Source organism: Girardinichthys multiradiatus, chromosome 14, assembly GCF_021462225.1.
Source record: "Girardinichthys multiradiatus isolate DD_20200921_A chromosome 14, DD_fGirMul_XY1, whole genome shotgun sequence".
In the NCBI taxonomy this organism is placed as follows: Eukaryota; Metazoa; Chordata; class Actinopteri; order Cyprinodontiformes; family Goodeidae; genus Girardinichthys; species Girardinichthys multiradiatus.
In genome coordinates, this window is record NC_061807.1 from 12,927,445 (window position 1) to 12,951,443 (window position 23,999).

Below are 23,999 nucleotides of genomic sequence, written 5' to 3' on the forward strand. Positions count from 1 at the left end.
TTAGCTAAAAGGCCACAAACCAGACATATAAAAATAATCGGACCAAGACTTATAAAAAACAATTAAAACTTTTATCCTTTTTAAAATCAAAGCAACATGGAGGCTGTTTAACACTAATATGAGACCATAAACCAACATAGATATGAAAAGGATTCATATTTAAACCAAGTAAAAGACCAAACTCATTTTGTGTCAAAGTCACAAACATTCCCATTAGTTTAAATCCCAGCCGAGAACTGGTCAGAGAACTGATGCCACACGTCCCACTGCATTTTCATATTTAAATACTTACGACTAGGCCTCTGTCATATGAAATGCTTTCTGGGCTGAGCATCCAGTGTTTTAGGATCCTGCCAACACCTCTATGCAAGGCAGGATAGATCTGGGCTTTCATGTCATTAACAAAACATTCTGACCCTACCATCAGGTCAGGTCCGACTCCTCGGACCATTTTTTCAATCTGTAATTGTCTGGTCTTAGTGAGCCTGTGCATATCGTAGCTTCAGAGATGGCATTCTGCACTCCTTAGTGATTTGGACCACCTCCACCTTTCCATAATCTCTACCCATTCTTCTCCTGTGACGTCAACAAGACCTTTCAGTCCCCAATTGCTGTTTACTGGGTATTTTCTCTATTTCAGGCCCTTGTCTAGGATCCGGAGAGATGGCATTAATCATGTAAACCCGAGTAGAGCAACAGTTTCTGTATTAGTCAGAGCAACCTGTCTGAAACCCACCCAACATGCCACCTTCAAAGTGACCAAAAATCCCACTTTCTTTCGCACTCTGATGCTCAGTTTGAACTTCTGCAGGTTGACTTTTCTACGTCCAGTTATAAATGTATTGGGATGTTATAGAGGTGAACCTGTAAAAGTGTCTGGAAACTAAAGTGTGCAATATAAAGCTGAGAGGTTGAAAACATCTAAGGTGAAGATAATTGAGGTTAGTAAGTATAATGGCAGGAGAAAACCCTCAGAAAACAACACACAATCAGATCTGAAGCAACATTTACTTTTAACTTTATTCTACAAGCTGTAGCCTCACAGCATAAAAAGCCCGGTTTAGTTTTAAATAACTGATACCTGTGCTAGTGAGGTAGAAGCAGCGAGAAAACAGAGTTACTGTTGCATCCTGTGGGGATGTAAAGCTCGCTCTGTGGGTGATGACTCAGTTCCTGAATACTGAGTGATAACGAGAGTGATTTACAGAAAGACACCCAACAAGGGTGGCAGATAGAAAAAGAAGACTGACAGCGATTGATTTTAAAGAAATATGAGTGGAAGAGAGGGGGGTAAGGAAAAGGTTAAGATGGAAAGAAAAAGATTGCTCGTAGGTGGGGAGACAGAATAGAAGGGGGGAGAAAGAGTGATGAGGAAAACCGAGTCCAAATGACCAATTTCATGCACATACAACAGAGTTTTTTTTGCTGATTTTCTCTCAATTCTGTAGATTTTTGCAAAATTTCTGGCAAAAGATAAATAAGAGAGGCCAAAAAGATCCAATTCTCATCGTCGGCTCCACCTCACAACAAAGAAGCCTGCTGAGATCAGGAGTCGAACGGGCAGGTTTGAATTCTTCAAACCACAAAGCTTAACGTACATTAAAGAGAAGACTGAGAGGCTGAAGAGAGCAGTGCTGAGTATAAGTGTGAGATGAGAGAAAGGGGAGGGTGGGGGAGAGAGGAAGAGGAAGGTAGAGCTTCAAATGTAAAAAGTCAAGGACTGAGAACCGCTGCAGAGAAGGAGGCTTAAAAGAAAAAGGAAAAATAACGCAAATAAAAGGGAAACTTTGCTGCCTTGCTGATGATCACAGCTCATTGTTGAAAAAACATTTAAGTGAGGGAGACACAACAGGAGTTTGAACTATAACGATGAAGCTGTTGTTTCAGCTCCGCTTCCTGGGTGAGTTTACCTCAACTTCTAACTGACTTTTCCTCTCGGCTTCTTCCGTTTTACTCGAAGCATTAATAAAGGATATAAAGATGCTCACTCAAACGTCTAATTTTAAACTTTCACTTCTCAAATTCAGTTGACCCGGATGCTACAGGAAGGTTATTTTCCAGTCATAAATTAGCTATCATAGCATGTGATCAACACAGCTTCATTTAGTGAATGCATAAATATGCATTTGCATAATTTCCACTGACTTTAGGAGTCATTTGATAATTGCCTTTCATGCAGGAAGTGATATAAGTCTTGCAAAAGCCACAAGCTTAGGTTTCTGTCAAAATGAAGTTTTAGATTTTTAATTAGCAATCATGTAATGTGTGTGCTGAAGTGTAAATGTGCATATATTCTGTTTAGGATGAAGTAATAAAATGTCTACATTTATTTGGCAGCGCTAAATAGATCAGTTCGCAGGTTAAAAGGAGCAAAGATGGGTGTGTCCAAAAATCCTAAAAGTTCATTTTAATCAGAAAACAGAAGCAAAAACACTAAACAATAAAAAGTTTGAACAAATAAGACGAACGTTGGAATCCGGTTATGAAAGAGCCACAACCTGATTCCCTGTTTAGACAAAGAAAGGGAAGAGGTGCTCCTTGGTTCTCATGGGACTACTTCATAAATATCTTCTACTACATGAATATCTTCAGACGTTATTGTCAGCTTTATCCTCATAAAAATATGCTTTTAATTATTGAAAATCTGGAACCACTCATAAATTTGGAAAAGTAATTAGATTTTAACATCTTGAAAAACCTACAAAAATGAGAGGAGGAGGGATGCGGAAGTTGTTGGACAGGGGACTCACAATATGGAGGATTCCAGGAAAATAGGAAGACCACAGAGAAGGTTCAAGGATTGGTGAGACAGAGCAGCATGGAGAGACCAGATGATATAAAGGGTCTGCCTTGTTGACCCCTGAAGGGAGCAGTGGAAGATGATCTTAAACAACCTTTAGGGTTTGGCTTTATGTAAATAAAGCCACATTAGGTCAAAATTCCCTTCCTATTCGTGAAATGTTAATATATTTGCCTTTGAGGAACATTTAATTAATACATGTAATGGCTTGTTTATTATGGTAAAAACAATGAATACCACAAGATGTCAAATGATGATCAAGGAGCTGCAGCAACTACAGCATAAGTGAGTTTAGCTAGCTTTTTCCAAGGTATCTTTAGCTTTGTCTCATTAACTCACTAAATAACCACCTAGACCTCTTAGGTCTGAAAAGCTGTTCCTTTTATGTGACGGTTTTAAAAACCCTTAAATCTATTTCTGAAAGTATTCATTTATTACAGCTAAACACAGGCATGTCTCAAGTGTCTGTAACACTACAAAATCAAAGTAAGAAACTACAAAAATGGTGGACCTTTAGCTCCAAGGCTGATTACCTGAAGAATCTACCTTTATCTTAAGATCCCTCAGTCGCTGAGTGGTAGCACCATGTCTGGTCATGATGTTGTTTAGGATGCATCATCTCTGTGGGAGGAGACAGTCTAATACATCACAGCAACAGTTTTTTTTATTGTTTTTTTAAACTTACAAGCTGCAGAACAAACTACATGCATAGAATATATAAAGCTGTTGTTTCTATTTTCAAGCTTAAGCTTTAAAACTAATATATGTCAAACTTTAGCAACTATACAATGCACTAGATGGATGTCTTCTATGATCTAAACATCAGACGTTTGCAGCAGATAAAAATAGTATACTGATGTGATCAGAAAACTGGTGTGTCTTCCTTCTCAGACTTTTAACACCTCTTTGCTCACATTTAATTTTATACCAATAGTTTTTCACACATCTGAAAATCAGCTGCATCTATGAGAGCCTTGGCTAGTGTTGTTAACAATTAAATTCACTTCATTGGTAAATATTGCATTTTATAAAATTTACTTTTATTTTGTTGCAGTTTTAGCGATTTCTTCTGTTTCAAGAGGACACAGTGTAACAAGCTCACCACAAGTTGCATCTCATGATTCGCAGGATCAAGGTAACTACAAGCTTACTAAATATATGATTTGCTGTGAAAGATATTGTGGACTACATCATGTAAGCGCTAAAAAACATAGTTCTACAAAGTAAAGAAATTACAGATGTTAAGGAACTGTATTTATTTGTAGCACTGGGTGGTTTTGGTAAAATCACTGCAGTAGGTTACTTTTATTTTTTACATATTTACTGTCACTATGTCCTGACAGTAGAAAATGGGACAGGTAATCTGTGAAAAAAACCTAACTCCTCTGGCTCCTACCAGTGGTTCCACTGACATTTGCAGAAATACACCGCTCCCGCTCAAAAGCAACCAATCAGACCCAGGAGGAAAGTCTTAGCGGTGCTCAAACCCCTCCCCTGCACGTTGCTGGTGATCTGCAGCTTGCTAATGGTTTAAGGAGCAAGTTTGTAGTCAATGTAAAGCACATTGTTTCACACCTACCAGCGAGTGTGCCATAGCTGGTTATGTGCCGTCATCGGTGGCTCTACTTACCAGCTCTAGCAGATAAAGTATGTATATTGTATTTCTTACAACACTCTTATCTCCTGGTATTTACTAGACCTCTCCATCCTAAGGTTTCCTATTTTGTGTCTATCTAGCAGCGTTTTCATCTCAACAGGCAGTTGTTCCTTGAGTTGATCTATTACTGGCCTAGAACTTTAAGTCTAAAATGTTTAATATTTTTTCCTGAGCTTAAAGGTCCGGATCATCTTTTATTCAGATATAAGGTCCGTGAAAAACTTTTCGGCTCATTTTTGGGGATTCCAGGCTAGAAGGCTTTAATTTATGGTTAACCCCAAAGTTATTTATACTTATTTATACTGTAAGATTTAGAGTTAAAATCATTTTCAATGAACCAAGAAGTTAGTTTCTGATGGGAAATGGGACAGGTACCTCTGAAAAGATAATAAATGAATGTAAAAGGAAGGTCTAATTTAAATGTTTCTTATTTAACTTTATAAAAACTATAAACACATCAAAAAGTTATTTATATCCTCCTGATAGTCTACTGAAACATCTTTGTTGTCATTACAACAATCAAACCTACAATTGCTGCTAGCTTTTTGCATGTTTCCACTTGTTTGCTGGTAATTTATATTTCGTGATGAGCTCCAAACCTTATGAAGTCTTTATCTGATACAAGTCAGTGTTCTTTCCACTGCTTGAAAATAGCTTCTGTCTGGGTCAGCAATTCTCCCCCAAACATCCAGGAGCAGTACGGGCTTTCCCTCTCTTTGACAGAACTTTGTTGAGGGCAACCAAAACTCCTTCTCCAGAGTCTCTTTGAAACCAAATCCTGAAGGCCTTGCTCTTCAGCTTGATGGCTTCCACTACTGCTCTGTGTCAATCACCATTAAAGATGTAAGTGAGGGGTGTTGAGATGACCTCCACAGGTCTAATACATAACAATGATTGCTTGGTGTAATTGTAGGCCATCATTGTTAAAAAAAAGAAAAAAACAACATCATAAAAACTGGTATTTTGGTTGCTATTTTGCCATTGGTTAAATGGTTTATTAGAAACTAAATACCTCAACAAACAATATTTTAGGGTCACAAGTTGCTGACACTGCTATTGAAAGTGAAAAAGCCACAAGAATAGCATTGGAGAACCTCCGGCTGTACATCCACAGACCTGAACCGCTCTGAATTCACTTGTTGAGGTGCAGGAGTGTGTTGTTTCTTATCCAGCAATGCTTGGATGTTTTGAAGAGTCTGCTGCTCTTTTCATACTATGGTTCTACCTACAGCTCTCATACTGTTTTGGAGGTGTTTGACGTGGGATGCTTCTTCAGAAAGTATGGATTATTAATGTATCATTTATGTTTCCCAAGATTCTGCGAACTTCACAACATGGCAGAGCCTCAACCAAACCAATGACAACCTAGAAAAGGCGCCAGACAATACCTCAATGGCAACACCGACACCAGTGCCGTCGGGCCCAACCTCGCGACCATCATCAGTAACCACGGTGACATTTGTGAGTAACCTGATTTTATCCAGTGGGTGCAGCTCAAACCAGAACATTCTGCGATGTTTAGAACCTTCCAGTCAGAAACAAAAATGTGTGAGTTCAATTAGAGCTTCACAACATTTCTAATCAGAAATGTGTCACTGGAGTATCAATGTTTGGAATATTGCGACCACAAGGACCTGCTTGGATGCAATATTTAGTACGATATTATCTCTCAAGTGCCATACATGCACGTCTGCATGCCAATATACGGCTTGTTGCTAAGACTTTCAGTCCTCTGGATCTCAACACTCAATGTGTTTTTAGTAGCCAAAGGTACTCTGGCTTATTCCCACAGTATATAAAACAAATTAGTTTAATTTGCCACCTGAAGTGACTGTAGACATGAATTTCCATGATTTATTGTGGTATTTGGTGCATAGTTGTTTCTAAAGGTGCAGATTTGTTGTGTGAGAAGGTGTAAGTAATTCACCAGCTTGTACTGTGCTGAGGAACAACTGGAGGGACCGGGGGTGTTCCTGTTAGTGATTAATTCAATGTTACACCGTCAGATGCTTGTTAAGACAACGCGCTACAGAAGATCCTTCCTGTCTGCAGCCATCAGCATCTACAGCAGCTCTATGAAGAAACCTGAATGACTTAGAACAACAGTTCGTTTTCCTCTGGGCCTTTGAATTTAAATTGAATCAGATCTATTAAAATCTGCCCAATAATATGTTGCTTCTTCTAGTTTTTAAACAAACAGGGAAGGTAAATATATGGACTATATGGAGATCAGTAGATTCTAGGAAGGCTGAGGAATAACTTTAAACAGCCTCAGGTTCTTAAAAGTGCCACTGAAGGAGTCTATTTGGATATTTTTCAAATATTTTGGTTAATTTACCAGAATAAATCAAAGTTATTTAAATTCTGTAAGATTAACTTTTTTATTGTAAGAAGGAAGTAATATTTATAGATGTAGGACCCTGGCATTCTGACTCTCACACTTCTACAGATTTTGTGCAGGAACTTACCTGAAGATATTTTCAGGAGCTAAAACAAATGAAAAGATTAGCAAATTCTGTTCCCCAGCTGAATCTGAATCATTGTTCCTGCAGTTAATAAGTTATAGCATGGAGTTGGACATTACATGCAACAAAAAGTGCTTCATTGTTGCAAGAAATTCAGTATGTAATGTAATTATTAACCTCACGTCTTTACACCAGAGCTCCTGAAAGGCAGCTATGGCTGTTTTGAAGATGCTTGACGCGTAAAGTTATATAAAACGTTCTTTTAGCAGCTTTGTTCGTGTGAGCTTAATCCACCCAAACCACTGCTACTGTTCTAGAAAAGCAGCAAGCAGACAGGAAATGAGAATCCGGGTTATAGTGCAAAGCCCACCATGAAAAAGGAAAGCCTCTGAAATTCAACGCCAGTACTCAGAACTTCAGAAGCAGAGACTAAGATTTCAGATCATCAGATGCTTCCAAATGTGCAAAAGACTGAAGAACAGAGAACTGTCGATTTATTTGATGTAAAACTCGTAATAAACACAAATGGGTGTGTTTGTGTCTGCTCTTTAACAGCTAGGGGGAGAATTGAGAGAAAGCCCCACCGATGATTCAGTTTCAACATCAAAATCTTCTACTTCATCCAAACCAGGTACTTGAGCAGCTTCATGCAGGCTGAACGTTCATGCTCTCCCTCCATTTGTCTTCCTCTGCGTCAAACCACAACCTCTCGCATGCCATTGTTCTCTCTAACTGCTCGCAACACAAACACCATCAAATATGTCTAATCTAGCAAAGCAGCACACAAACACCTCAAACCAGAGGACACACACATCCACGGACATGACTTTCCTCCACCGAGGAGAGAGATTTATGATAACCTGCATTAATTTGTCAGAAAATGAAAGATATTGAAACCATTGTTCAAGATAGCTAACTAAGCCAATTCTCCACAGAATTTTGTATTCTTTATAAATGTAAAATTCACTTATTCATTTATTTGTTGTTGTGCTTTCCACCTTTTTGGTCATATTTTAATAGGGTGGTACGGTGCAGATCAAAGTGGAACATTTAGTTAGTTGGTCTGCTATTTAATGACATTTTCTGATAAACATTAAGCCAGCCTTTGTGATATTTGTGACATAACGTAAGTATAAAACCAGACTGGTGCTGTGACCTACTGATTGCAGCCATGTTTAATGTCTGTGTACAGATCAAAAAAATGCAAGCGCTGTGATTGGTTAGGAGTGAGAGTATGAGCAAGAACTTCCTTTGTTGCTGTGAATGTCTGAGAGATGCTGTTTTTTTATCGTTGGATGCTTTGCTTCTAATGAATCTGTGACCTGCTTCAGCATAATAAAAAAAAACAAAGGCTATTTAGCTTCTTCTTCTCATTGGCTGGCCTTCCTAATCTGTCAGTTTTAGGGGTTTTAGGCGTTGTAGATTAAACAGAGCCTGGAGCACTTTCCTTCTTTTTACTGATTTCTGTGTTTTAATACTACTACTACCACTACTATTACTGCAATTTATAAAGCATTTTACATTTAAAACAAATCTTAATATGCTCCATAAAAAAGTAAAACAAAGACAGACCAAGAATAAAAGGACAACATGTTAAAACAGCAGCGCTTCTGTTTGAAAGCATTCTGGAGCAGAAACACCATTAAATGTTTTATTAAAAAAGAATAAATGCAATGTCTGCTGTGTAAATGTCTGGTAGAAGAGTCGTTGCTCTGTTAACAGCAAAACAAACCAAGGGTACACATAAAATGAGACTGATCATCTATCAGATTTCTCCTGTAAGGGAATAACTAAATCTTCTGTGTCTCTTTCAGTGTCTGTTGATAAAAGCGGCACCTCCTGGGGTAAGGTTGACTGTGTTACTTTAGTTTACATTTTCTTTTATTCTTCTTTTATTGGAGCCAGATTCATTTCTAGTGAGCCACTCTGAGCAGCATTATCACTACCATACCTGCTGGACGATAACCAGACACCATCATTCTGCTTTTGAAACAAAATAAAATTACACACAAATAGATGAATCAGAACTGACCAATAAATACTTTTCTGATCAAACACATACAGTGCCTTGTGAAAGTACTCGGCCCCCTTGAACTTTTCAACCTCTTGCCACATTTCAGGCTTCAAACATAAATATATAAAATAAAAAATGTTTGTGAAGAATCAACAACAAGTGGGACACAATCGTGAAGTGGAATGAAATTTTTTGGACGTGTCAAACTTTTTTAACAAATAAAAAACTGAAAAGTGGGGCGTGCAATATTATTCAGCCCCTTTACTTTCAGTGCAGCAAACTCACTCCAGAAGTTCAGTGAGGATCTCTGAATGATCCAATGTTGTCCCAAATGACTGATGATGATAAATAGAATCCACCTGTGTGTAATCAAGTCTCCGTATAAATGCACCTGCTCTGTGATAGTCTCAGGGTTCTGTTCAAAGCGCAGAGAGCATCATGAAGACCAAGGAACACACCAGGCAGGTCCGAGATACTGTTGTGGAGAAGTTTAAAGCCGGATTTGGATACAAAAAGATTTCCCAAGCTTTTAACATCCCAAGGAGCACTGTGCAAGCAATCATATTGAAATGGAAGGAGTATCAGACCACTGCAAATCTACCAAGACCCGGCCGTCCCTCTAAACTCTCATCTCGAACAAGGAGAAGACTGATCAGAGATGCAGCCAAGAGGCCCATGATCACTCTGGATGAACTGCAGAGATCTACAGCTGAGGTGGGAGAGTCTGTCCATAGGACAACAATCAGTCGTACACTGCACAAATCTGGCCTTTATGGAAGAGTGGCAAGAAGAAAGCCATTTCTCAAAGATATCCATAAAAAGTCTTGTTTAAAGTTTGCCACAATCCACCTGAGAGACACACCAAACATGTGGAAGAAGGTGCTCTGGTCAGATGAAACCAAAATCGAACTGTTTGGCCACAATGCAAAACGATATGTTTGGCGTAAAAGCAACACAGCTCATCACCCTGAACACACCATCCCCACTGTCAAACATGGTGGTGGCAGCATCATGGTTTGGGCCTGCTTTTCATCAGCACGGACAGGGAAGATGGTCAAAATTGATGGGAAGATGGATGGGGCCAAATACAGGACCATTCTGGAAGAAAACCTGTTGGAGTCTGCAAGAGACCTGAGACTGGGACGGAGATTTATCTTCCAACAAGACAATGATCCAAAACATGAAGCCAAATCTACAATGGAATGGTTCACAAATAAACGTATCCAGGTGTTGAAATGGCCAAGTCAAAGTCCAGACCTGAATCCAATCAAGAATCTGTGGAAAGAGCTGAAGACTGCTGTTCACGAACGCTCTCCATCCAACCTCACTGAGCTCCAGCTGTTTTTCAAGGAAGAATGGGCAAGAATTTCAGTCTCTTGGTGCAAAACTGATAGAGACAAACCCCAAGAGACTTGCAGCTGTAATTGCAGCAAAGGGTGGCGCTACAAAGTATTAACGCAAGGGGGCCGAATAATATTGGACGCCCCACTTTTCAGTTTTTTATTTGTTAAAAAAGTTTGACACATCCAATAAATTTCATTCCACTTCACGGTTGTGTCCCACTTGTTGTTGATTCTTCACAAAAAATTTGAATTTTATATCTTTATGTTTGAAGCCTGAAATGTGGCAAGAGGTTGAAAAGTTCAAGGGGGCCGAGTACTTTCGCAAGGCACTGTAGTTTTTGTGGGTTTTGGCTTGAATCTTTGGCTTGAAATTACAGAAATTAAGATCACATATTGCTTATTTGCCGAAGCTGGTAGCATTGCAGCAAGAAGGTTCTCAGTTTGAATCCCAGTCTGGGATCTTTCTGCATGGAGTTTGCATGTTCTTCCTGTGCGTGCGATGGTTCTTTCTGGATATTTTGCTTTTTTCCACAGTACAAAAACATGACAATCGATGACTCTAAATTGTCTGTAGTTATGAATGTGAGGGACTGGCGACCTGTTCAGGGTTTCCCCCACTTCTTGCCAAATGACTACTGGAGATAGGCACCAGCAGCCTCCAGCGACCCTGCAAGGACAAGAGGACAGACTAGAATGGATGTATTCATAAGTTTCTACTGACCCCTAGTGGTTGTAGTGATAAACATAAAACAAGCCAAATTAATTCAGAACAATATAAATATTTCCAACTTTCAAATATTTCCAACAAATACAGGATCTTTTTCATTTCTGCTCAAATTTAAAATCAGAATAACCGGCAGATGTTTTAAAGATCATTTGGTTGAGGGAAGAAATGATACCTCAATGCTACAGATTTCAAAACCTCACTAATGTTTTTTTCTCTACAGGTTATGTGATCCTGGTGTTGATAATCATTCTGATTATTGTGCTGTGTATTATCCTTTTCATGCTCAGGAGGGCATCCAGGGTGAGAAACCAACAAATACATTTTTGTTTCAGCCTCACACTATAACACCACCAAGATCTACCGGCTAAAACTTGTTTTTCTTTTTCTTCATTTGTTTTTCAGACATACTCATTTGATCTCCAGCGCCCTGCACCCTGCCGCAATTTGTATGAGCCCACTGGCACCTTTGGACAGGTCTACCTGGATGACCTTGGTAAAACCTGCTTAACTAACTCCTTCTAAATGTCTAAAAATGTCTAAATACACAACGACCAAAGGAAGAATGCTTTATTCTATGTGTGCTGATTTCTCAGAAGGATCTACTCACAAAGATGTGATCTCTGAGGATCTCTCCACCCCACCGGTACCGAACGGCACCAGTCCACCACTGGAGGAAAAGGCAGCCGATGAAGAGAATGGTACCAATATTTCCTTTTTGTTGTTGAGCAATTTAAACGATTTAAACTGCAGAAATCTTGACAAACAGCTAAATATTAGGAAAACGTTAAGGTTTTCTCAAAGGTTGGTTTGAAACTGCACCAAAACATGTTGAATATGTGGCCCAACGTCCACAGGTGAGCCAGGTTAGTTGCTGTTTAGCTGTAAGAAATTGGAGTTTTTAGCAATAACAATAGCTTGCATCCTAAAGCCAACATTTGATGACTACGTCAAAAAACCTCACCCAGCTTTGGAGAATTCAGATAGTTCCTCCTTCTTTTAAAAGCTCTTCCCTTCCTGCAGCTCCTCAGGAACAGCCTGGAGCAAGCGACCCGCCGAACTCTTCCTCCAGCAGCTCCAGTTCATTATCAGGAGACGACCAAACCGAGAAGAAATCCAACCAGATGAGCAGCAACAACTTGTTCTTTGATGTAGCCGAGGAGCTGCCGCAGCAGCAGCTGAATGAAAACAACAACAATCCATGTAAGCTCATTTAAAAAGTACAGATCAACGGGTGCTATGAAAGGTGCATTTTGGTGGAAAAAAAAACGATTTTGTCTTTTTCTGATAACTGAACTCCCAGCCCACCTGTTGCCTCTCATTACTAAGGAGCAGAGCATCCCAGTAGCTTCAGCGGTGTGGGAGGTAGAGCAGCTTTAAAGTCCTTTAAAACTGATGTTTCTGAGGCACATCTGGATATAAAGGGCTTGGAGCTCCGTTTGCAAAAAAGCCCACAAAAGTGGCTCAATAATAAGTTTAAAGTCTATTTTGGAGTATTCCAACTTAATTTATACATTTATAAATTAGCCGTAACTATGGAAACAAAAGTAAGACTGGGACAGATTTCACAATCTTTTTCTTTGTTTGAGTTGTTTTGTTTCAAGAACAAAAACCACTGTGGTATCTGTTCTGATGTATGAAATTAGGGAAAAAAGTACACCAAACTCCACAATTATTCATACCCTATGGCAGATTTATGTTTATAGTAATATTTTCATTTTCCACATGCTTCTCCTGACTGAAAGTAATATTAACATTTTGGAGCGGTGAAGCCAGAGTTCTGACTTGAATCTAATAGAGAATCTGCAGAATGAGCCACAAAATTAGGGTGATGGCAAGGAGGCCTTCTAACCTCAAAGACCTGGAGCTCATCACCAAGGATAAGTTGTCAAAATACCGGTGGAAACATGCAAAAAGCTGCTCAGCAGTTATGACAAGGGATTGCTGTCATTTCACTGAATATTGAGAAGGGTGTAAATAACCTTTATCGTGCTGCTTTTTAATTGAATGTAAATAAAACAGGCACATTGTTAATGTTTTGTTATCTTCTAAAAGAGGCCTGTCTCATATCAACATTTTTAATTGAATGAAAATAATCTAAAATCTTAATCTGTCAGCGGTATGAATAATTTTGGGCTTACATTTTTACTGAGTGTTAACTTGTTTAAAAGTATAATTGAAGTCAGATTATTATCACTTTACTTGCGTTTGGATCCATATACCAGATAAGAAGATTCAGTTAGTATTCTGGTAGAACATTAATAACAAACCCAAATACATTATAAATACAGTAAAGTAGATTTATATTTCACCAGGACCGATTTGGCAGTATGTTTCTGTTCTTTTTTGACAAGGATAATAAATAATAGGTTGAATATGTTTAGAAGCATCCAGGGTCCCATTTCTCAGTGAAACATTTGAACTACTTCCTGAATTTGCACCTATGTTAGAGCCATAGGTGCAGGCTGGGGTTAGGAGTGACCCCGAGCCTTAGTCTAAACTAAAATAAACACACCAATAGCCCCATAGAGAAATTAAAGAGTGTATTTTGTATTGAGAAAGTAACATTTTACACTGCTGAATGGGAATATTACTTGATGAAACATCGACCAGTAGGTGGCACACACCCACCACCCAGTAATGTGCAAAAGTCCCAATCCACCTGCCATTTCTTTATACTGATCTGCCACCCGTGAAAGCTATTAGAGAACCCTTAAAGTGGTCTCACTGAATATTTCTCCAGGCTTTCTAGAACTCTTTATTTGGACTTAGACTGCTATTTGTCTTGCTTTTCAGTCCTTTATCTGACCTTTTCCAGAGGAAAACGTCTTTTTATATCTGACTTATGAATCACTCAGGCATAAACCCGTTTTAACAACGCACAACAGAAAACCGAGCAAACCCATTTTAAGATGGATCTTTAGGCTCTTTGTTACATGCATCCTCTCATAAAGACACAATTTGCTCCTATTTAGTTTGATCTATGATAAAAAAAATAACGTCAGGAATAACGATCATCTATTTGTATTCCACTTTCTATTCCTCTCAACCATAAATTATGTTATATGTGCTTGTAAAGCAAGAACAAAAGTATGATGTAATGTAAAAAGAAATAAACATATGATACCAATTATCAGCATACCAGCATAAAAAGAAAATAAACTACACAAATCGGGCTTCAGTCACTTTGTTCCTGTAACAATATATTTTAAAAAGAGAAATGTATCAAAAATAATGTATCCTGACATCTGCTGGATGGAAAATTGAGGTTAGCTGGCCAGCAGCTTCTTTTTGTTCCAACCTTCTTCAGACAAGGCCCAGTGTATGGAAGAAGCTCCCTTTCCCCAGCACTCTTCCCCATCACTAAAGGTTTTAAATTAAAAATCCAGTTGTTTTCACAGATTTTTTAGAAAAACTTTTGTCCTATTTAAAATATGTTACATAAATGACACCTAGCTAGAGTAGACAGGTGTAAATTAATGCGTCTTAATGTGTGTGTACCCATGTTAATTGATGTGCCCATTTTTAATAAATTAACCAAAAGTAGTAATACTGCAAACACACAAACATTGTGCAAAAATTCCTGCCTGGATTCTTTGGTATCTCTTTCTGGATTGAAGGAGGCTAAAAAGTGTGAGTAAAGTCTCAGTGGGGTTCTCCCCACTGCAGGAGGCTTTATGTTTGTTTTATAAATGAAATTAATACACTGCCTGGCCAAAAGAGAAGTCGCCACCTGGATTTAACTAAGCAAATAGGTACGAGAATCCCATTGGATAATCGCTGCATGGGCGATTATGTTTCAGCTGGCAACAAGTTATTTAACCCCAACTGGTTCAATGAGTTGCTTCTCATTCCTTAAACAACCATGTCGAAAGACACATGCTGTGGTCGTGGAAAAGATGTCAGTCTGTTTCAGAAGGGTCAAATCGTTGGCATGCTTCAAGCAGAGAAAACATATAAGGAGGTTGCAGAAACTACCAACATTGGGGTAAGAACTGACCAACGCTTTTTTAAAACCTGGAAGGATAGTGGGGATCCATCGTCTTCAAGGAAGAAATGTGTCCAGAAAAAAATCCTGAATGATCGTGATCGGCGATCACTTAAACGTTTGGTGAAATCAAATCAAAGAAAAACAACAGTAGAACTCCAGTCAATGTTTAATAGTGAAAGTAAGAGCATTTCCACACGCACAATGCAAAGGGAACTTAAGGGATTGGGACTGAACAGCTGTGTAGCCTTAAGAAAACCACTAATCAGTGAGGCTAACTGGAATAAAAGGCCTCAATTTGCTAGGGAGCATGAAGATTGGACTCTGGAGCAATGGAAGAACATCATATAGTCTGATGAGTCCAGATTTATCCGGTTCCAGAGTGATGGGCACATCAGGGAAAGAAGAGAGGCAGGTCAAGTGATGCACCCATCATGCCTAGTGCCTACTGTACCAGCCTGTGGGGGCAGTGCTATGATCTGGGGTTGCTGCAGGTGGTCAGGTCTGGGTTCAGCAACAGTATGAGTTCAAAGAATGAGGTCAGCTGACTACCTGAATATACTGAATGACCAGGTTATTCCATCAATGGAGTTTTTCTTCCCTGATGGTGCGGGCATATTCCAAGATGACAATGCCAGGATTCATCAGAATGGTTCAGGGAGCATGAGACATCATTCTCACACATGGATTGGACCACCACAAAGTCCAGACTTTAAACCCATTGAGAATCTTTGGGATGTGCTGGAGAAGGCTTTGTCCAGCGGTCAGATTCTACCATCATCAATGCAAGATCTTGGTGAAACATTAATGCAACACTGGGTGGAAATAAATTGCAGAAGATTGTCGAAACAATGCCACGGCGAATGTGTGCCGTAATCAAAGCTAAAGGTGGTCCAACAAAATATTAGAGCATGTGACTTTTTTTGTAGCAACTTTTTTTGTCCGGCAATGTATATGGTGGCCCAAACAGAGGCTGCAAGGATCCTTTTAACTCTTCTACTTTATCTAAGGTCTTGCAAAATCTGATAAGTTGTGGTTTCTATACCTCAAAGCTCTATCAATAGCGCTCTTCTGGGCATGCTCAGAAAGTTTTTCCTTTGAACTTTGATGGACCATAAGATATGGATGTTGGTGCCATCTGTTGGTATAGTTTATGTATTAAAGCATTTTTGGAACGGTTTTTATTTGTCTGGTTACAGATATTTTTTCTATATGGATGGTTCCATATCAAGTGTTCACCAACATATCACAGTTTAAAGATAAACAGACTTTCTTCTTGAATTCCCTGTTAAAGGCTGGTTGTTATATCTTCATCTTCAGTGTGACTGGGAGGTGCAAGACTAGATGTTTGCGGCACAATGTGTTATTAGAATGAATCGTATGGCAGTTAGCACACAGCGTCAATCAACATTTAGCAACAATTAAGTGTTGAGATTTGGCAAAGGTTAAATGAATGGAAGGTTGTAGCAAATGAAAATGTAAAAAAGTTAACCATGGTTAAAATTTTATAAAGATTTCTACTGTTAGAAAAACAACAAATATAAACACAATTGTTTTTAGAGTGGTTTAAATAATGCAAACTAATTTCTTACCTCTTCTTTTCTCCTTTATTGAACAGGTGGCTCCAGCAACCCATTTGTTGAAATAAACCTGGATGAGCCGCCATGGTCCGATCAGCTCCTAACTTCTCCTCAGCCGACCTCCTCGGTCCTCCCCTTCTCTCCTTTCTCCTTCTCCCCCTCTTCAACATCTTCGTAGCCCCCAGAACATCAACCTGGGAGCAGAGACTGAACACCCGAAGGAACAGAAGATCTGTGAGGATTTCTTTTGTTCTTCGAAATGCTTCCCTGCTAACTTGAAATGTCAACAAGCTCAAGGTTAGCTTGAACTGTTTTGAGGTTTTTAATCCGTTTTTTCTATTCATTTTTTACAAAGAAAGCTGGAAAAAAATCCTGAAAATTATTGCAACCCAACATTTGTGTCAGTCAATACAAACTACTCAGACTGTTTTGGTTCAGCTTTTGTAAAAATCATTGGCTCCATCATTGGCTTTCTGTTTGCACTTCATTGTTTCTCAAACTATAAAAATTGCTTGGAGGATATTGTCTCCTAATTACCCTCAACATGTAAAGTTTTGTAAAAACATACATTTAAAATCTATATTTTGCACCTCTGAATACTTCTTCACATAATACCAGAAACCCAAAGGCTTTCATCTACTTCTAAAGAATTGTTCTTGGTTGAACTTACATTTTATGAATTATTTCTTTATAGAACAAATTGAACAGCCTCTGCTTTAATTAAGTCTTTGGCCCAAACTAATAAACAGCTGTGGAAAGCATTTGTATTTACAAGCTTTATTTTATGTTACACATCCAGATGGTATTGTTGATATTGATTGATTGATATTGTTCCTAATAAATACCGTTTTATTGTTACTCAAATTGTAATGTATATGAATCAAACTTCCTGTAGTTGCAGCACATTTTTTGTTTGTTTAAAATAAAATAGTTTCTTGATTTTCTGTGTTTGTTACCTTCATTCAGGACGTCCATTAAATCACGTTATGAACGGTGTGATAAAATGGAAAAGTTCTGGTCCAATATGACAAATTCTAGTAGAGGTTAGAATCAAAGATTGACGATATACTACAAATTATTCTGTACAAACACTGGAAATTCATGGGAAATTTTCAAGGCTATTTTATGTAAGCCATCTATTTTCTTTAGTTAGCCTAGAATAAAATGTTGAAATCTGACTTTCTATATGTCTTGTCTGTCTATTTATGCTGTTTAGATGTCGTTTGTCTATTCAACAAAATGTTTTCAGTCGGTTGTGTCTATTACATGATGACAGCAGGAAATACCCACCAACATCTAATAAACAAAACTTATTTCAGTGGCGAAACAGACATGGGCAGGCTGGCAAGACAGGCTTGGCATGAGTAAAGGCCATGACACGAATAGAGATGAATGATCCAAAAACCTAACTTGACAAAACATGAACTAGAAGACAAAAACTAAAGCATGACCAGGAAAATAATAAACAGAAGCATGATTCAAAACCTCAAACGTGAGAAACATAAGAAGAAAAACCAGCAATCAAAAACCCAACAACCCCAAATCATAATGTTTTCTTAATCTATAAAGGTCCAATTTGTTGATGGACCCACCATTGCCAGCAACAACAACTTTAACTATTTGGTAAACATTTTCAACAAGGCTTAGGAGTGTGTTCATAGTTAGATAAGACAAACAGAATTGCAGCCGCTGCTAATTAATGCCAAAGGTGTTCAAGAAGGTTGAGGTCAGGACTCAGCAGACCAGTCAAGTTTCTCTACTCCAAACTTTCTACACCTGCAGCCATGGAAATGATTGGAACACTAGAATTCATTGATTTTAATGGTGGGATCAATATGTCTGGCAATACATTGTATGTACAACATTTAGTGTAATTATTTGATTTAAAAGTGATGTGTAAGAAATGAGTATTCACGTGAAACACGCTGACTTCATTCTGATGGTTTTGGAACTTATTGATTCGCCCACTTGATCTCTTGCTGCTGATAAGATACTGCCTACTCATAAACACCTCACACAGCCACACTTTAAATTATCGCAATTGACCCTTTACCATTAATGTGTAAAAACGTGACATGAACATAGAGGAATAGATGCAAGATGAAACCACAGTGCCGTGAAGAATGCTAAATGGTTTTGACTCATCTACGTCGCATGGTTTCACATTCATGTCCGCTTCCTGTTTTTAATGACAAGTAGATGAAACAATGTGGAAACACATTTTGAGCATATTTTGTGATCTGGATTGCTTCCCAGAAATCCTTGGGAAACATCTGGATGTAGATAATGTCTTTCCCTGTTGGACATTAAGTACCACTGAATTACATATGTAGATAAAAAACTAGAATTGTATAGTATTTTTCTATAAATCTAAATAATATCCATGCTTAAGATAATCGTTAATGGTAAACCAAAGCTTCATTACAGTCAGAATAGTGTTTCATTTGCTGATATTTCCTTCCTGTGTTTTACATTTTCAGTTTACTTAGTCACAGTTTCTTGCACAACTGACAACTTTATTTTTCAAATTTAAATTTTCCTCAAGTTGGTTTGGTAGTACTGACATTTAACAATTTAGAGACAAATAGCATCTTATACAGTTACAGTAAATTGGTTTCATTTAATGCTGAGAGAAAGTCTGAAATAATGTGATGAAAAATCAGGCACTTTTCAAAGATTTGGATCTTTTTGCTTTTTCCCTTTAGGAGCTTGAGCAGCTCTTCATTTAATGTCAGTGAGATTCTTTATATTTTAGGTTAAATTAGCAATTAATAATAGTTTGTCTGTTTCCATAAATGTTATATTTTCATTAGTTTTTGTTATCAATAATACAGTTACTAATATTTGAAATTTAATTGTGACCTTAAAATAAACGAGTGAACAGAACCACAGAAACCACAGGAAACAGAGCACGACATGTTTGCATCATTTAAATCTGTCTTCTCATCTGTTTGTGGCTCTGCGTAGCTGCCAGTACGTTACATCGAGCAAACTATTGGTTTAGTTTCTCCACCCCTTAACCTTTCTCACAGGCTGGAAAGATCCTTGACTGTCTGAACTTGTGGAAACCCGCATGGTGTGCCCGAAGTCCCGCCCTGCCTGCATTAAGCAGAAACTGCTGAAGATTCATCTCTCTCTGCTTTCACATAATCTGCTAGATCTAAGTTTTGGTTCTTTATCTGTGAATGTGATCAACTCTTGTTTTACACAACATGCCCAAATATCTATAGTTGCAAAACTCAACATGAGATAACCAGCACTTCCATATTTTTATTTTTATGGTCAGACTACCAAAAGATGCCATGGATATGCTGAACCGTTTAGGATTTCATGTATTTGTCAGTCAACATTTAGATTAACATGAAATCCTGAAGCAGAGCTCGGTTACTGAAAGGCTATCTTGAAGGTGATAGGTGATACCCTTCCTTCTGCAGCCACCCCACCGAATGACAATACAGGAAATGATCTCAATTCTGGGGCAGGATAAAGTTCACTGCAGTCCTGCACAGAGCACATGAAAACGTTTCCCTATTCTCAGCAACAATCAGGGAGGGTGCAAACCCTACTGAATACACAGGCAAGAAGGAGAAGGATTCTATATTTTTATTTACATATTTATAAATTATCTGATCTGTTTGCTCCCCTCCTTTATTCTAAAGCCGCCCTGGGTAGCTACCCACATCAAAAACGGTGGCGGTTCAGGAACCGGCTGAAAGACCTTCAAATGTAGAGGGTAGCGTGTTTCTTCTTAAAAGGGGAGGTTTCATTTTAGAAGATCTTAGAAAGTTTTAGGCACAAGAAAACTTCAAGGTTTGATGACATTTTATTGTTTATTGAATATAAAGCAAATCAAGCTCAAGGAACTGAGCTTTTTCTTAAAACATCATTTTTTTACTATAACATGTACATAGTAAAAAAAAAAGTTACAATAACCCTTCAAATAGAAGGAAACCAACAACAACCATACAGAAAAAATATTTTTCTGGCTGAGCGGAGGCAATAAAAAGAACTTAATGTTTTTATTTAAGTATAAAAATGTAATACTGTATTGTGTTTAGTATTATGTAACCTCCTGGATTCATAAAGTCATAAATCACCCACGAGATGCAGTAATAAGCAACCCACGTATGGAGTTACTCACCATCCATCATCTGCACTGAGTGAGGTCCAACTGGATGAACTTCAAAATAAATATTTTCCTGCAGATCTGTATTGTATCAAATGATAGTCCTGACTTGAAATGTGTTGTTTGGTCTTTAAAAATTCAAGTCCTGCTCTGTGTCTGTTTCACAGTTAGCGCTGAGAAACATTTAATAACGCTCCACAGAACCTAATTTATCACTTGACATGTAAACAGCACACTGGAAGGAAAACAAGAGGAACAATACGACCAAGATAGAATTACTCAGGGAATGTGATTTTATGACATAAATGACACATATTTCTATGGACAAAATTAGCTAAACTCAAACATCCTGGAACCAGGTTGGTTAGAAGAGGTGCACTTATAGATCAGCTAAGCAATACACTTCTGAAAACTATGGACAAGTATTAGGGCCAATGGAAAATAAATCTGAATTACGACTTTTTTCTAAGAATTCTGATTTAATGCAGATGGTCACCAAAAAAAGCACTACACCTTCTCTACTATTCCCTGATTTACCATATCTGAATTACTGTGTGGAAGTTTGGGGTAACATCTACAGGACGTCATTCTCACCGATTTGCACGCTCCAGAAAAGTCCATTAGGATGGTTCATATGGTCAGTTATCACAATCACACTTATCCAGTGTTAATTAACTCCTGCCTCCTAAAATTCCCAGATCTGGTAGAATTTCAAACAGCACAGATGGTGCATAAAGCTAGAAATAAACAGCTACCAGATAACATACAAAAAACATTATGTTAAGACAGAGGGCAGGTATAATTACAGGGAAAACCTTGATTTCAAAACGATATATAATCGAACAAATATGAAACAAACGTGCATTTCATTGAGTGATGTTAAGGTTTGGAACAAACTCAACAAAGTCCAAGAAAAAACTCAAACTGAATATCTTAAAAAGATATGAGATAGAAGAAAGGCGGTGAACACAAATGGGTACCTCAACCAGAGCAGGTATGTGTATAACATACATACAATGGTCCTATGTTGCTGCAGGTGCATATAAATTATAAAGTTATGGGTACATATATTGGTATAGATGTGTATTTCTGTATGTGTACATGTAGGGTTATATGTAAATGTTTAAATATTGGCTTTGGAGCATTGTCACCTCATACGTAAAACGGAAACAGGAAGTGTATTCATGTTAAAGACTACAAAAAGGTAAAGGGGAATGATTAAATAAGTTTTACTTCTACATACCCTTTTTAGACATTTTCAGTTCAGTTTTTTTCAGTTTATTTATTTATATAGCACCAATTCACAACACATGTCGTCTCAAGGAACTTCACAAAAGTCAGGTACATACTGGGGTTGGACAATGAAACTGAAACACCTGGTTTTAGACCACAATAATTTATTAGTATGGTGTAGGGCCTCCTTTTGCAGCCAATACAGCATCAATTCGTCTTGGGAATGACATATACAAGACCTGCACAGTGGTCAGAGTGATTTTAAGCCATTCTTCTTGCAGGATAGTGCCCAGGTGATACTGATACGTGATACTGGTGGAGGAAAACGTTTCCTGACTCGCTCCTCCAAAACACCCCAAAGTAGCTCAATAATATTCAGATCTGGTGACTGTGCAGGCCATGGGAGATGTTCAACTTCACTTTCATGTTCATCAAACCAATCTTTCACCAGTCTTGCTGTGTGTATGGGTGCATTGTCATCCTGATACACGGCACCGCCTTCAGGATACAATGTTTGAACCATTGGATGCACATGGTCCTCAAAAATGGTTCGGTAGTCCTTGGCAGTGACACGCCCATCTAGCACAAGTATTGGGCCAAGGGAATGCCATGATATGGCAGCCCAAACCATCACTGATCCACCCCCATGCTTCACTCTGGGCATTCAACAGTCTGGGTGGTATGCTTCTTTGGGGCTTCTCCACACCGTAACTCTCCCAGATGTGGGGAAAACAGTAAAGGTGGACTCATCAGAGAACAATACATGTTTCACATTGTCCACAGCCCAAGATTTGCGCTCCTTGCACCATTGAAACCAACGTTTGGCATTGGCATGAGGGACCAAAGGTTTGACTATAGCAGCCCGGCCGTGTATATTGACCCTGTGGAGCTCCCGACGGACAGTTCTGGTGGAAACAGGAGAGTTGAGGTGCACATTTAATTCTGCTGTGATTTGGGCAGCTGTGGTTTTATGTTTTTTGAATACAATCCGGGTTAGCACCCGAACATCCCTTTCAGACAGCTTCCTCTTGCGTCCACAGTTAATCCTGTTGGATGTGGTTCATCCTTCTTGGTGGTATGCTGACATTACCCTGGATACCGTGGCTCTTGATACATCACAAAGACTTGCTGTCTTGGTCACAGATGCGCCAACAAGACGTGCGCCAACAATTTGTCCTCTTTTGAACTCTGGTATGTCACCCATAATGTTGTGTGCATTTCAATATTTTGAGCAAAATTGTGCTCTTACCCTGCTAATTGAACCTTCACACTCTGCTCTTACTGGTGCAATGTGCAATCAGTGAAGACTGGCTACCAGGCTGGTCCAATTTAGCCATGAAACCTCCCACACTAAAATGACAGGTATTTCAGTTTCATTGTCCAACCCCTGTACATTCCAATTAATCCTAACCATTGAACAATGCAGTCAGATTCAGTTATTTATTCAAATTCGATAAAACGTTTTTCTGAGCATGTAGAGACATTGGACAGTCACTGGCGTTGACTTTGCAGCAATCCCTCATACTGAGCATGCATGTAGCGACAGTGGAGAGGAAAAACTCCCTTTTAACAGGAAGAAACCTCCAGCAGAACCAGGCTCAGTGTGAGCGGCCATCTGCCACGACCGACTGGGGGTTTGAGAGAACAGAGTAGAGACACAAAGAGAACAAAGAAGCACTGATCTAGGAGTCCTTTCTATGCAGTCTGAGAACGTAGTGCTCTGTTAGGAATATATGGAACAATCAGATCTCTGACATTTTCGCATAACTATAGTTGTGTGTGTGTGTATATATGTTAAACTATTCTGACTATTATTTAATGGGTATTTCGGGTCCACTGAATTGGTTTATTTGTATTTAGGTTGCATGCATTGTAACCTGTTCCGGGGTAAAAAGTCACTTAAACCTGACATGTTCCTGCAGAAAGTTAGTTGTCCTCCTGTACTTCTCACGTCTCTCATTGAAGCTGGTTGCTTCCAGTTGTTTCCAGGTGCCCATCTGCACTAAAGTCAGAATTCAGAGAAAAATGTCAGAATTATTATTATTATTTTTTTAGTGGCCCTAATACTC

At 38.6% G+C, this 23,999-nt stretch overlaps 1 protein-coding gene across 2 annotated transcripts; it reads left to right on the forward strand.

Moving 5' to 3' along the window:
- The first annotated feature begins 1,290 nt into the window (after window positions 1-1,290).
- Window positions 1,291-17,510, forward strand: LOC124880858. 2 transcript variants are annotated; one of them, XM_047386242.1, is made up of 10 exons: window positions 1,291-1,900; window positions 3,855-3,935; window positions 5,773-5,918; window positions 7,478-7,553; window positions 8,737-8,766; window positions 11,227-11,306; window positions 11,409-11,499; window positions 11,603-11,704; window positions 12,027-12,206; window positions 16,610-17,510. In XM_047386242.1, exons 1-10 carry the CDS (start codon window positions 1,870-1,872, stop codon window positions 16,747-16,749), a joined length of 957 nt encoding a protein of 318 aa, XP_047242198.1. In that variant the 5' UTR covers window positions 1,291-1,869; the 3' UTR covers window positions 16,750-17,510. The 2 variants fall into 2 exon arrangements, with proteins under 2 accessions (XP_047242198.1, XP_047242197.1); XM_047386241.1 differs by having other exon boundaries at window positions 1,295-1,900; window positions 11,600-11,704.
- The last annotated feature ends 6,489 nt before the right edge of the window (window positions 17,511-23,999 follow it).